The sequence below is a fragment of the Etheostoma spectabile genome, chromosome 13 (genome assembly GCF_008692095.1).
Source record: "Etheostoma spectabile isolate EspeVRDwgs_2016 chromosome 13, UIUC_Espe_1.0, whole genome shotgun sequence".
NCBI lineage: Eukaryota > Metazoa > Chordata > Actinopteri > Perciformes > Percidae > Etheostoma > Etheostoma spectabile.
In genome coordinates, this window is record NC_045745.1 from 15,222,531 (window position 1) to 15,236,876 (window position 14,346).

The following is a 14,346-nucleotide window of genomic DNA, read 5'->3' on the forward strand; positions in this document are numbered from 1 at the left end:
GTATGTATGTATGTATCTATGTATGTATGTATCTATCTATCTATCTTTTGCCTTTCCAGCTCCACTTTGCGATTACTGCCAATGGTCTGTTATTTATTTTTACCATAATCTCTTCATTTGATGAATTAGCATGTTGCACCTTTAATAGGTGAAATCCAAACGACTACAACCAATAACCAATGCGAAGCCCCTGTGCAAGAGGGCAGTTCGGGTCAGATGCAGCTCGAAACTCTACCGCTGGGTGGCGCTGTTAAAAACACGTTCAAAGGGAAAAACCTTTTCCGGGACCCACTTCGCAGACAGGAAGTGGCCTTTGTTGACTACTCAAGGAAAAAGCAAGATGGCTAACCTGGACGTGGAGGATTTTATTCAGCAAAACAGAGCTTTGGCTGACCAGGTAGAAACATTTCGAGGTTACTGGGAGAGTGAAAAACACTGGCAGGCAAGGAGGGAGTTCATCCTACGGAACATAAGCGACTTTGAAGACCCGCATCTGGACCACCTGATCTCCCTGTCCATGGTTTGGGCCAACAACGTCTTCCTCGGCTGTCGGTGCGTAAACACAACGTGCTCTCGCGACCGCTACAGTTTAGCACAATTGCGCCCTTATCTAGCTAGCAGGTCTTTGTTGCTTTCTTTCCGGAGCTGGAGGAGATTATAACCTCCGCAGCTCTCTCTTAGCTACATTAACCCGTAATGTATCGAGTAGAGCGGAACGTCTGAGCCGTTTGTGTTCACCTTAAATAGATTTGCCAAACTCGTCAGAGAAGTCACGAAACTCACCTTGTGTTGGATGTTTTGGGTTCACAATCTTCTTCATCTCATAACGGGCTCACCGCTGCGTCCTGAAAACAAATGGGCCCCAGGCTGCACTTCTCTCAAATCAAACCGCAGATGAGAAAGATGAAGACCGTGTCTCCATTTTTAAATCAAGGCTGTCTTTGCAAAACGAAAAAGATTATGATATGACACAAGCTGTCCACGGCCAGTTGTCAGTGGAGGTTTGGATTTGTGATTCCACTAGTGATATTTGAGATATAATGACTTACTGACCGATGTTAATTTAGCATCAAATGCACAGTGCTGTTTGATTTAAGGATGGGCAGTCCTGCAATAACTTTAACAATTGTTGCATTATAGCCCGGCCGATCGAAGATCAGAGGCCGATTTTCATAAATGCATAATAAAAGCAAACATTATTCATAATGTTCTAAAAAATGGAGGCACTTAAGATATGACAATCATAATGAATTATTTTGGTTAACTTTCTCTTAGTCAGCTTATCATTATAGCTACATTCATTTATCAATAACCACAATTATAATCTTTTAATGCTCTGTGCATCAATCTGGCATCAATTTCAGCAATATTCTCCCTTGTTTTTAGTACACTATTATCATTTAGGAAACTACGTGAACCACAGATGAATTAATGATGCTGAATCGTTGTGGGTACGAATATTAACGTTTCCTTCCACTAATGGCAGGTATAGCACAGAGCTCCTGGAGAAAGTGAAGGAAATGGCTGAAGGCGTCGTGGTGGAGGACGCACCGGTCTTCAAGACAAGAGATGAGATTATGAAGAAGCAACAGGTACGTTTGTGGACACACATGCACACACACAGATTTGTTGACAGGAAAAATCCCTCATTTATTCCTCTTTTCTTTTCTTCTCATCACAGGGTCGATGACCGACATTAACCCTTCTGTTCGTGTCGGATGAAGCCTGAAGCCTGATGGGACTCAGCTGTTCTGTGCATACAGGCTGTGCTTTTAACAAGTCGGGCCACTTTTCACGTGCTGTTACAATCTTACACTGTTTCTAAACAGTGTAAGATTGCAACACCGTGATGGTAATTGATATGATCAGAGTGTACACATCAAAAATCTTTTTATTAACAAAAGCAGAGATATTGTGTTATTCTGCATTTTATTGTATAGACACAACAAAGATGTCTTTGACAGTGTGGGAGCTTCACTGCTCATCCATTTTTACACTTTTTTTTTTTTTAAAGCGTAATCATTGTTTTTTGTATTGTTTTTAAAAAGAAATTTTAGATGAAAGATGACACAATTTTGTCATGTGTTTAGCACAATAAATAACTTCCTTTCTTCTCATGGATTGTATTTTTTGTTTGTATTTTCCAAGACAGATCATAGTGGTTCTGTGCCGTTAGACTTTCTGAGTAATCAAACAACTTAGGACATATCACTACCGCAAAGCTCATGGTCTTAACAAAACTAGAACAAAGCAGCACATTTCTGTAATTTTCTTAGTTACGGGTTGGTTTTGCATCTCATATTATGCTTTCTCCCTTCATCTTTTTTATTCACGTTATAGGTTTACAAAGTGAAAACCCCCAAAGTGACTTACCATCTTCCAGAGAAAACACTGTTCACAAACAGCTCTGTTGTAGTCCAGCCATTACCTCTGTTACTTTGTAACACGTTATAATGCTCGTCAACTGCTAGCGTAGCACGCCCTCATGGTCAGCCACTGACAAGCTAGCGGTATTTACTGTGCATATGCAACTCCCAAAAAGATGGAACAGACGTGCGATGCCTCACTCTGTAGCTAAAACAGAGCTCAACACACAGGGTGAAAAGAGGAGCTGCAGTATGACAAAAATATGGTGTTTTCTGAAAATAAACAAATCTATTCTGGTACAACCTCTAAATACAATTATGAACCTGAAAATTAGCATATGAGCACTTTAATACTTAATCTTCATGTTTGAATTCATCTGCTGGCAGAGTTTTTCCTTCTCAAAAGAACATGATAAATACTTCCGAGCACAAACCCAACCCTTATGACCAGAAAGGAAATTATATTAAACATTAAAATTGGAAAAGGATTGGGTTGGTTTTAACAATTTCTCACAAATAGAACTGAACAAGCATTGACAGAGCAGAACTCTTTCCTCTAATTACTCATCACCTTTTCACCATAGTGACTGTTACTGTACTACAGGAAACCGTGAGGACAAAAGAGTTAGAACAATTTCCCACCGTCAAAAGAACAGAGAAAAAAAACTGTCTCAAACTCTGAAAAATGTGTTTTATTATGTTTATACAGCATATTCTTATAAGTATACATATTTTTGTTTAATTCACAAAATCTTTATAACATATCCCTTCTGCTTTTTAAGTGAAATAAGTCACTAGCCACGATATGAACTTTACTGTCTCAGAAAAGAGTACACTTTGTTTTATGATGACTGTTTTCCATGTATTATTTAGCTAGATTTGGGCAGGGTGAAGTAATGACTATACTCAAGCGGTCTTTTAATAGGGTATCAGAAACAAACAAAACAGGTGATTTCACACTCTTGAAACTGCATGCAAATTCATTTCCGCTAATGTTTCTTTTAGAGCAAAAAAGACTGGACTGCACTGCTTATATCCTCTGCTCATTTGTTAATTTATATGTCAGCTGTGTCATTTCAAGAGAAGGCTCAAAAGCACTGACTCTTCATTTACGACCGTCACAGGCAACAAAGCATTTGAAAGTCGTTTGCTTTCTGTGGTGGATGAAACTGGAAAACCACGTGGGCGCAGTTCTAAGATGAGCTGTCAGCAGAGGGAGCTGACAACAGTTCAACTCTAGTTCTGCATTTATCTTCTTTTTCGGAGTTAAATAATGAAATGTAACAAAGGTGTATTACAGAAAACCAGCAGACTGTAACAAAACATATTGTAGAAGAAAATCATGTTCTTATTTTTTTTTTTACCAACGGCACCCTGATTCTATTTGCCGGTCTCCTTCGCAGCTTGCTACCGCTGTCGTCTAAGCCCTGTTAGCCACGAATGCACCATAATAGAAATGATATAGCACCACCATTCAAGAAAATCTTAAAAGTACTGTTGAACTCCTGAGCTCAGGGGCTCCGATGCTCTACACACATTTTGATTACATTTAATAAAGAAAGACACGGGGGGCAAAGGACAGCAGTGGGAACATGGACTCACTTAGCTAACTTAAGAAAAATTAAATGATTTTAGTGAATACAGTATTTCCTTGGCTCAGCCGGAATTCCTACGTCCTCTTCTACTAAGCCTGTTCTCCACGTTGGGATCCACAGTCCACGTTTATCCTGTCCCATCCTGGTGTTAATATTTACTTTCCCATAGCACTCCCTCTCCAACCTACTCTTCTACCTTGGAGCAGAAACGATGGAATAAAAGCTCAGAGCTGCTTTGCCAGGGAGTCATGATTCACCAGTGCAAGGGAGACTTGGCGCTGTTGCAGCCTGTGACGTCTGTAAGCCCAAACCTACGGTGTCTCTTAAAATAACAGATATGCTGGAACAGATCAGAAATAGTTCTTTATAAGCTGCATCTGTGGCTGACTTTGGAGAATAACAATGATAGTGACTCTGAAAGGCATATTCTGGGTTGTTATTCTTCAAAATATGCGGATTTGGTCATCAACCTGCCCTTTCCAAAACAGTCAAGTTGTGTGCACACCAGCAGACATTACAAAAAAAGAGGAAAAAAACCCCAAACTTAAACATTAACAGCCTCAATCCAACCAAACAACGAATATATATTACAAATTATGTTAGCAATAACTTATTTCACATCATGCAATAAAAAAAGTAAAATTAGGACAAAAACACAAATATAAGATTGATTTCCCCTCCCTATTTATCCTTAAATGTATTGAAAAGCAAGTTAATGTCCATTCTGATTTGGTTGTTCTCTTGATGTTTTTGTTTTTTTAATTCCTTTTTTCAGGGTGGCACTTGAGTACTTCCAATATGGTTGCTGTTTTTTCTTGATGAGGTAAAAATGAAAGACTAAAAGGATGATGGAGAGAGGTTGGTGGAGATGAGGGAAGCTCAGACGTCCACCCAGCTCTGCTCCACGATGGCCGTCACCCTCTTCTCGTACTCCCTCTTGTTTTCCTGATAGAGCTGTGCGGCCTGACTGTTGGCCGGGCTATTGGGGTTTGGCTCATCCAGCAACGACTGGCGGAAAAATGTTAGAAAAGTGATAAACAAAAAATATCCACCTGATCTTATCAGCATTAAATAACCAGGACAGATTATTTGAATTGTTGGAAAATGATTGTATTTGTTGTATTCACACAAGCAGTTGAGTTGCATCCAATAACAGACTGAAGCAAGTGCAGTGCAAAAAAAAAGAAAAAATGGGCCCATGTTAACACAGAGCTTTGTGTAAAGAGTTAAACCAACCAACCTGGATGGAGGTGAGTATGGACGACACATCGTATGTGGGGCTCCAGCGGTTCTGAAGGATGTCTAAACAAATACTGCCATCTGCATAAACTGGTAAACAAGAGAGAAATCACTCCCACGCTTCCGACCATTACGACCAACGTCACACCACCAGTTAGGATGTCTCTGTGTCAGTGTCACAGAGATAGATTTCTCTCCATTCTCTACTCAGACTGAAAGAACAGATGCTTTTTAAACAAAAGAGAAGGTGAAGAGGAATCCTGGGGACAATTGCAGTTTCTCAAGCTGGTAGTATATTCCAAAGGACACACACTTGCTGTGTTTTCACATTGCAGTTGACTACAGCATTACAGCACAGAAAAACACTGCAAGTCCCCAGTATATGAAATGACCTTACACCGATCTGGTGTAATCAGCAAATACAAGACGTAAAACTAAATGATAAAACATACAGCCCAAACCGTTCAAAAACCAAATGGAACACTTTTCTGGTTGCAAAACCCCTTATGTTGGCTGTACAAACATATACAAAAAAAATATACTCCATGTGGACTTTACTGACACACTCGCTGACCTAACCTACTTCATTTTAATTATGAACTGGGAGAAGAGAAGAATGGGAGGAAACGGTTTGAATGTGGAGGAACTTGAAGCCTTGAGATAACGGAGGCACAAACGGTGCAAAAATAGAATAGTGTACTTCATACACCAATGTAAACTGTAGGCGTTGGTTATGAATAAAGTGGGGTAGGCATTTATTTCTATTTTAAAATAAAACGTTTTGAATCAGTGTGTGAGGGTAATTGTACCGCTTACCATTTGGGTGAAACATTCTGGAGACAAACCGAACTGTGGGAGGTTTGTTTGGGTACTCCTCTGAAAACTCTATCAGCAGCTTAAATGTTCCTGCAGAGAGACAAAGGGGGAGAGCGGGTAAAAGGAGAAGGGCGAGAGACAGAGTGAACCACAAAAGAGAGGGGGAGAGAGAGTGTGAGGTGAAATAATTTTGTGAGGAGATTACAGATGTGAAGGATCGAGTAGGTCAGAGAAAGCGAGAGAAACAATTTCATTACTAAAAATACAGCCGGCTCGACTGGAAGGAGAAGCTAATCCTTCACTCAGGCAGAGATGTCGACTCTGCAGCCTAAAGAGGAGAATACAGAAGGGAGAAGCCTCACTAGAGAAGAGAAAACAATAAACCCAGAGTCAGCGCTTTTCTTGCCTGACCTAAATCATAATTACAAGCAAAAAAAGAGTATATGAGAAAAAGTCTCTATATGTGCATACATATGTGTGTGTGTCTCTTGTACTGTATTATACAGCAGAGCTGCGTAGAGTTTGTTGCCAACTGAACACATCTACTGGATGTTCAGCTACTCAGTTACGGGTACTGATGTCAGCCATTTATCTAAAGCGTAACTGCCAGATTTATACATGATCAAGGTTACCAACAAGAGCTATATGCACAAAGTAAGTAAAATTTGATGAATACATTACGTGCATGCAATATAATACATTAAGAACAGCTGGCCCCAGCCACAGCTAAATGTAACCAAATACAATGACATCTACCTTATTTCAATTTTGTGTAACACGTGTTGAACATATGGTGGAGTCTGTTGCATTGTTGGACAGTGAAACACTTTTGTTGTGTTAGTTCATTCAATTTCCATTGAAATAAATCCCTGATTATGAGGTTAAAGAGCAGACCTGCAGCTTTACATTTTAGGGTGTTAAAATCCACATTAGACAAAAACGATTGGGTATTGTAGATCATTAATTTAGCGATGATACAATGTTATCAAATGTCTACAAATTTCTATTGTTCAGAATATACTGCAGTTAAAAAACAACAAGAGTATAAAGAGTTTGTAATGCAACGTCATTTATCAAAGGCACGGCGCAGTAGCCAAACACATGTAAATCCACATTCCTGGTGAACATGCAGTATTTCTACTGTTCTTCACGCGACCTGTAGCCTAGAAATCTAGACGCACCCTAGCGGCAGTAAATGTAATTTGCAGCCAGAGTCAGTCGATCAACTCTCCGTTGCCTTTTGAGCTAGAAAAAACTAATTCTGGTCAGGCCAATCAAATCGTGTATACGTAGAGTCGGTAGGAGGGCTTAACGTAGTGACAGCAGAGTTGCAACGGTTCTGCGTGAATTCCCTGCTACCTGAAAACAAAGAAGATGGCTGCTGCTGCTGGCGAACAGTGGTCTTTTGGATCGGCTTTGGCCGCGACTCTGGAAGACTTGGAGTTAAGCACTGAAGTCATTTTTTAAAAAGGAAGATGTGTTAAGAGTTTTTCCAACAAGGTACAGCAAAAATGGTATTCATCAACTAGCTTTGCTTTGCTCTGGTTGGTTGTAGCGCTAATCTACTGCGTGAAGCGGGAATTTGAAAGACAACCGGTTATCCCGCCTCTTGGATTGAGCCCTGCCAATGGGGAATCCCAGACCTTGATCACGTGGGTCTGGTTTGTCAGGCTACGATAGGCTATGATTTATAAAATCCTGTATCAAAGTACTATAAACCTCTGTGCAGTGTTTTGGTGTTCTGAGAAGCCTTCAAATTCATGGATTCATTGTTACTTTATAAAACTGGACTTCCTGGACTGTACTCTACTACTTATCAATACCTTAGGCAACATGTCTGAATGCCATTGTATATTTACATTGGAAGGTATTTCACTGCGTTAAAACATTATTGTAATTATTTTATGTGACTTGTGTACATTGTCCACATTATGTTATCTATGAAAATAAGAAAAGTATCCTTATTAAAAGTATGTCACTGTTCCACTGCACTGTATAGAAATTAGGAGGCCATGTATAAAATGGGTGAAACGCAGCTCAACTCGCAAATGTGTTTGTGTGCAGAGCCATAACCTCGGGAAAATGACTGTGCAAACGGCACCGTAAGTTCATTTAGCGCAGGTCCACTTGTAATTACATAGAAAAAAGAAAAAAATTGTTTAAAAAAGGACTTCTAGGACTTGAACTGAGAATTAAAAACCCTTTTCAGATTTTTTTTTTTTTTTTTTTTTTAAAGAACCTTGGATATCCGGTTGGTCATCATTTAATCTCTATAGTACTTTTCTAAAAATATATATTTATAAGTGTTGGAATGTTTTTAAATGTGTTTGAGTTAATCCACCATCACTTTTACAATACACTGCCCAGAAGACTGAAATAGATTGATGGAAAAATGCACCTCCACAATAATAACAGTGCAGGGGGCAGTTAAATCAAATCCAGAGCACGTTATAGACAAGATGAACCAAGATTGAGCCCTTACCGTCTTCAAACGGTGTTCCCACAGGCCTGCAGAAGTCAGAAAAAGAGAAAAATTTAATTATTTCCATATCTAAAATTCCCAATGCTAGAAAAAAGACATGGCTTGTTAAAAAACATAAGTAATACCATCAATCCTTCAAGAATTTGCTCTGTACATACACCAGTCTTTATTTACTCAGCTCTTCATATTCACACAGACTGTGTAAAGGAGCCAAGTTAAACAGCTGTCCACAGGTTTTACATTTCTGGCAGCTTCCCGTTTGACTTTGAATTAGGCGAGGGACTATTAGCAAGTTCTATTTTAAACCCAAGTGTGTTGCTCTGGTTTGTTTTTGTTGCACCTTGTTGATTCTTGTCGAGTTTTCAATCACTTTCTATTATTGCTTGCAATTAGCTTGTGCTCTTGATTTTTTTTATTATGTTTTGCTTTGACTTTACATACTACATACTAATCTCTGCTTTTTTTTTAAACTGAGAAGTAGCCTATGTTTGATATTTTGCCAAACACCAGACCAGTAAACCAAAGGTGACCACTAGGTGTTGCCTCAGCTGCTCCCAAGTGGCACCAATGAGAGCTTGCATAAAAAGCTTGCATCTGGACAAAATAAGCTTGCGTTGACTATCATGCTATGAATAAAAATTCTTAAAATATTTATTTCTGCCTATAAAATAAATGCAGATTATAGGCAAACTAAAATAAATTGTTCTGCCATCCCACCTGGTGCTGTCCCTGAGCTTCTACTTTTCAAAATAAAATACTTTAACAAATATCTCTCTTAGCCAACTTTTCAAAGTAAAAGCTTGTGTCAACTAACATGCTAATTAATAAAATACTTGAAATATTTATTTAAAAATATTTAATAATTATTAACAGTGACGGTAATCATAATAAGTGTTGCAACTCCAGTCCACTAGGTGGAGGTAGCGCACCTCTAAGCCAAGTATTTTTTCTGCAGTGTTTATGCTGAGTTGAATTTACTTTGGAGGCCGGCTGCCGGAGCTCTGAACTGGGAATCACATCACACCTGAGTTGACCGCCTTCCATTAACAATTTAGAAAACCTTTATATTTCACTACGCCAAGATGGCATAATGACAAATGCCAGGTTGATTGGTTTGTAAACAATCAAACCTGTTTAGCCGGTTTAGCCTGTTACACCAGACCGGTTAAACTGGAAATCAACCAAACTATCAGAAGAGTTTAAATTAGCATGTTTCTTCTTGCTTTTTCATGAGTAGTTCTCCTTTCAATTGGTCGACAAATTGTGGACCAAGAAATATCACAAATCTAATAAAAATTCACAATTTGGTTTGCTCTTTATCAATACTTTTTTTTCTTGCTTCCTCAACCTCCCTTGACCCCTCAACTCCAGTCCCAGCAGTGTCTCAGTGTCCTTCCATCAAAAACTTGCACTACATGCTGATTTTCCAGACTGTTCTGTGCCAGAATTCAAGGCTGTAATCAAAAATACTTTTTAAAAAAGCAGGGTGAACATGGAGAGCGAGAATCAAAGAAGGGTGGCTGGGTAAGGGAATCACAGTGGCACAGGAAAGACAGCAGGGTGGATTTGGAGCATGACTCACCCAAAAATAACTGCGTTCCAAAGCATGATATTGTTCTCTGATGGTGCTCCACTCACACCAGTGGGAGGATCTTCTTGAAGTCTGGGTAAGAGAGAGAGAAAGAGATGCAAGAAAAAACAAAAAACAAACAGTGAAAGGCAGAAAGATGCACAGAGAGAAAGCGACAAGGTAAGAGAAAGACAGGGGTAAGCATGTGAGGCAAGAAAGAGACAAAAGGAAAAGCAAGAAGAAAGAGAGACATAAGAACAAAGGGAAATGAAGAAAGATAGGGAGCAAAAAGTGGCAAACAAATAAAAAAGGACAAAACAATTAAAAACAAGGAATAAAATGAGGATTGTAGAAGGCAGAAAAAAATACATGGGGGAAAGAAGAGAGAGGGAGAGAAAAAAAAGGATGGGAGAGCACAAGACGATTTTAATAAACACCTTAACTGCAGGATAATTATCAGTCAAAACACGAACTGCTGTAGCAACATGACTTCAGTAGACAGAAAGACTTGCAGGATCAACTGCACACTGCCCGTCCTGCTGTCCCATGTCCATTTACATAGGCTGTACCATTAACGCTCATCTGAAGCACTACTGTACCATGACTTGAGCATCAAAGAGCTGTATCCGCTGAGTAGGCCTTCACCTGAAATGGCCTATGACCAACATTTTCATAATCTGGAAATCTGGGTACATCACAGCTTCTCTAGTGTTGCGTTAAATTGTCTTATCATATTATTTTAGTGAGGACTCATTAATAACTACAAATAACTAATGTTAGGAAAATCTGTTTTGATACGCGTATCTGGATTTTATTTTTTTCCTTAAGTATACTGTATATATTGGCAGATATATCGGAATATCAGATTTTTAAATCAAATATTTCTATTGATATCGGCCTTAAAAATCTTTTATTGGTCGGGCCCTATGTATATGTTATTAGCAAATGTAAATTGGATAATAGGCTTACTGGCCCATAGGTATGGTAGTCACTAAGGCCTCCACATCCACAGTTAATTCAAATGATTTACTGTGCCATATGTATGTTTAACATCAAAACATGATTTATGAAATCATGCCAACAATTATTATTTGAATAGCTTTGTATTGTATGCAAAAAAAAGTGTATATTAAAGCTTTAGGCTGTCCTACAGGTTATTGTAGGCCCAGGTTAATTTTATACAATTATGTATATTTCATTGTTGTTTAAACTGCGTATTATGTTTCTCGCTTAATCAGTTAATTACTTAGTCCGTTAAATGTAAGAAAATAGTTCTGTCAGAGCTTGAAGTGAATTATTAAAATCACTTATTGAGTTTGAACAGCAGTTTAAAACCCAGTGGTACAAAAAGAAAAGCAGCAAATCCAGACATCTGAGAACCTGGAACACACAAATTGTTTGGCCTTTTAGTATTTAAAAAAAATTTGTATTGACAATTGATCCATCAAAATAGCTGGTGATTCATTTTCTGACAACTTAAAAAATATTTGCTACAAGTTCAATTCATGGTAAAATGCATACAAAAACACCACAACAACAACTACTGCCTAGCAACAGAGACATCAAATCAAAACTTCTTTTAAATTAGGTTTCCAACAGCCTCTGGTTTGGTAAACTATTGATGAGTAAATGTTATAAAACAGGCCTGCATGACAAATAAAGGTAGAGTGTTGAAATGAGACGGACTACTCATATTGGTCTGTTGTTGATACTATGTGTCATATTAATAAGGGGTTGCTTCAGATCACCAAAGAATGTAGGCCAGGTCCAGAATCACCAGACTATTTAGGCCTACAATCCCACTCCTAGTATGAACGTTGGTTTAATAAGAGCTTACAGCTATGAAACAAGGTGGGCGGATTTGTGTGCCTGTGTGTGAATGTCGATCCATGTCTACAGTAAGTCCCTAGCTGCAGACAGACCCACTGCAATTAACCTCATTTACTGTAATCTCAGCTGCCTAGGCTCTCTGCTGGTGGAAGGATGCTCCACCCAGCTTCACTAGACAGAGAAATGCTTCATTTTACTTGCAAACTGGGGATTAATGACCAGTCTTGCAGACAGCAGATTAGTAGAGGTAATGGGCAGTCTTAAGTTAATATATATGTTAATTTGATAAACAATTTAAACAGTTGATTAATGAAAAAAAGACCAACCATTCTCTGATTGGCTTATGTGATTATTTGCTGGTTTTATATCCTTTCAAACTGAATATTGTTGAGACTGTTGGTTGGACAAAACAAGACATTTGAGGAAATCACCCAGGACACTGGTATGGACATATTTCCCCAATTTTCATTTTGTCATGGAAACGCTGGTCTATATCCACAATGTTCCCTTTCGGTTGATTTATGAGGACTATGGTTAACTACTCCTCAGATCTCTGCAGGGTAAAATGAGACAGCTAGTTAGGCTCTCTCTCAAATCAGAGTTTTCTGTTGCATGAGTAAAATAACTTTTGAACGTACATGTACACAATCCACCAAAAACATGTTCCTTCCCGAAGCTACTTTGAAGCCGCACTGGGGCTCTGTGCAGAGCTTAGCACCGCTCATGACGATTGTGATTGGTTTAAAGGAGGGGGTTCAACGTGTTTTAAGCAAAGGACTCCTTAACTGAAGGTAAGGCAGAGCAGGGACCCCCGACTACATATATTGTATAAAATTAAGTTGCATAGTAAGCTGGGCCTACAATAACGTGCAGGGCAGCCTAAAGCATTTATACATACCTTTTTGCATAGAATACTAAGCTATTAAAATAGCCTAATAATTGTTCTCATGATTTTATAAATGTTTAAATTTTAAACATACATGTGGCACATTGAACCCTTAGGATCTGTGGATGGCCTTAGTGACTACCTTACCTATAGGCCAGTAAGCACTGTGGATTTATTTGCTAATATTTTGTTGGATTCATGTTACAACTTTTTAATTTTTGAAAGAGACTTAAAAAAAAAAATTAAACAATACAAACAATTATTTGGACCCCCCCCCTGCTCTGAGGACCCCCTGTTAAAGATACCCGGTTTAAAGAAATGCCAATAAACCAGAGGATGTTTCTCTCCCTTCCCAGAATGCTGTGTGGAGTAGCCAGATCCTCCTCCACAGCGCCATGAAAGAAGGTCTGGCAATGCAAGACTAGGAAAACACATGAGAAAAATGACACGTGGAAAAGATTTTGTGCCAAAAATGGATGTCCCCCCCAAAGCAAGCCCTCCAAGTTGTTATTGCGCTGATTCGCATTGATAAAATTAAGAAGAAAAAAAAGAAAAGAAGGTGTAGGATTAGGAGGTATTGTCATTGGCACACATTTTCACAAAACAGCCTGTTTCTGAACATCTTTACTAGTTAGGCCTATAGCCTGTTTCCTCTTGAAGAAACAACTTTGGTCCGTGTTGCAAATGCAACAATACATTTTCTATTGTTACAAGAACTTTAGGTTAAAATACTCTGAGGAGCAATAAGATTGGAAAAAAAAGAAACAGAAGATGAAGGTTGTTGCTTTCACAATGACATTTGCTTCTAAAAATCAATTTAGAGAGGAAATGAAAGTGATACTTTACTGGATATAATCTGAAGAGATTCAGATGCTTTTTGAGCCACAAAATTGCTTATTTCTTGCTTACTTCAACACCAAAGAGTCATTTCACATCCAAGGTACTGAGCCAAAACATCACACAAAAATGTTGCTGTTCCAATTACTTTGCTCAGTTTCAAGAAACACATTGTGCAAATAATTTGCCTTACAGATCAAACAAGGGAGGTTAGGCAATATCATACAAGGCTGAGTTCAATCAGCCTGCCTTGGCGTGGACACACAGGCTGATCCAGGAATGTGCTTTGTGTTTTCTTTGCCTCAATGTGTAACATTTTACCACCTGGGGACTGGCACAGCAGCGTAGAGTTACAGTGACACCTTATCTGCCCGGCTTCAACGGCAGTTCTTAGTAGAATAGCTTAGGATCTTTTTTTTTCCCAAGACAGGTGTGTGTGTGAATAACACAAACGTTGTAGGATGCCATATGGAGCAAGGCAACAGATTGGGGATGGCAGTTATTACAAGCAGGCCCTTGCCAGGTGTGATTCTCCCAGCACACCCAAACATATTCTTGTCGTCAAAGCACAGGTTTGATAATATAATAGTTTACACCAGAGGGATATTGGGATTGTTTTACATTTAATTTAACGGAACTGAATTTACATTAAGAAGAGTCGGCAGGCACATATAATGCCACTCAAGATATTGAGATATTCTCCCCCCCCCCCGACCAAAAACACA

The 14,346-nt window shown here is 38.8% G+C and overlaps 2 protein-coding genes across 2 annotated transcripts in view; one reads left to right on the forward strand and one right to left on the reverse strand.

Moving 5' to 3' along the window:
- The first annotated feature begins 281 nt into the window (after positions 1-281).
- Positions 282-2,005, forward strand: cdkn2aipnl (CDKN2A interacting protein N-terminal like). Its single transcript, XM_032534404.1, has 3 exons — positions 282-552; positions 1,487-1,592; positions 1,682-2,005. The coding sequence occupies exons 1-3, from the start codon at positions 341-343 to the stop codon at positions 1,688-1,690; spliced, it is 327 nt and encodes a 108-aa protein (XP_032390295.1). The 5' UTR covers positions 282-340; the 3' UTR covers positions 1,691-2,005.
- A 1,032-nt stretch (positions 2,006-3,037) lies between these two features.
- ube2b (ubiquitin-conjugating enzyme E2B (RAD6 homolog)) overlaps positions 3,038-14,346 on the reverse strand; it is a 12,190-nt gene continuing 881 nt past the window's right edge. The window contains exons 2-6 of the mRNA XM_032534403.1: positions 10,081-10,161; positions 8,499-8,524; positions 6,017-6,106; positions 5,202-5,290; positions 3,038-4,969 (exon numbers count right to left, since the gene is read on the reverse strand). Of these exons, the coding sequence (XP_032390294.1) occupies positions 4,841-4,969; positions 5,202-5,290; positions 6,017-6,106; positions 8,499-8,524; positions 10,081-10,161 (415 nt within the window). The 3' untranslated portion in view covers positions 3,038-4,840. The remainder of the gene's footprint in view (positions 4,970-5,201; positions 5,291-6,016; positions 6,107-8,498; positions 8,525-10,080; positions 10,162-14,346) is intronic.

Coding starts and splice junctions, on each gene's coding strand:
- cdkn2aipnl (XM_032534404.1), top strand. CDS start 341: ATGGCTAACCTGGACGTGGAGGATTTTATTCAGCAAAACAGAGCTTTG. Junction 553..1,486: donor AACGTCTTCCTCGGCTGTCG/GTGCGTAAACAC, acceptor CACTAATGGCAG/GTATAGCACAGAGCTCCTGG.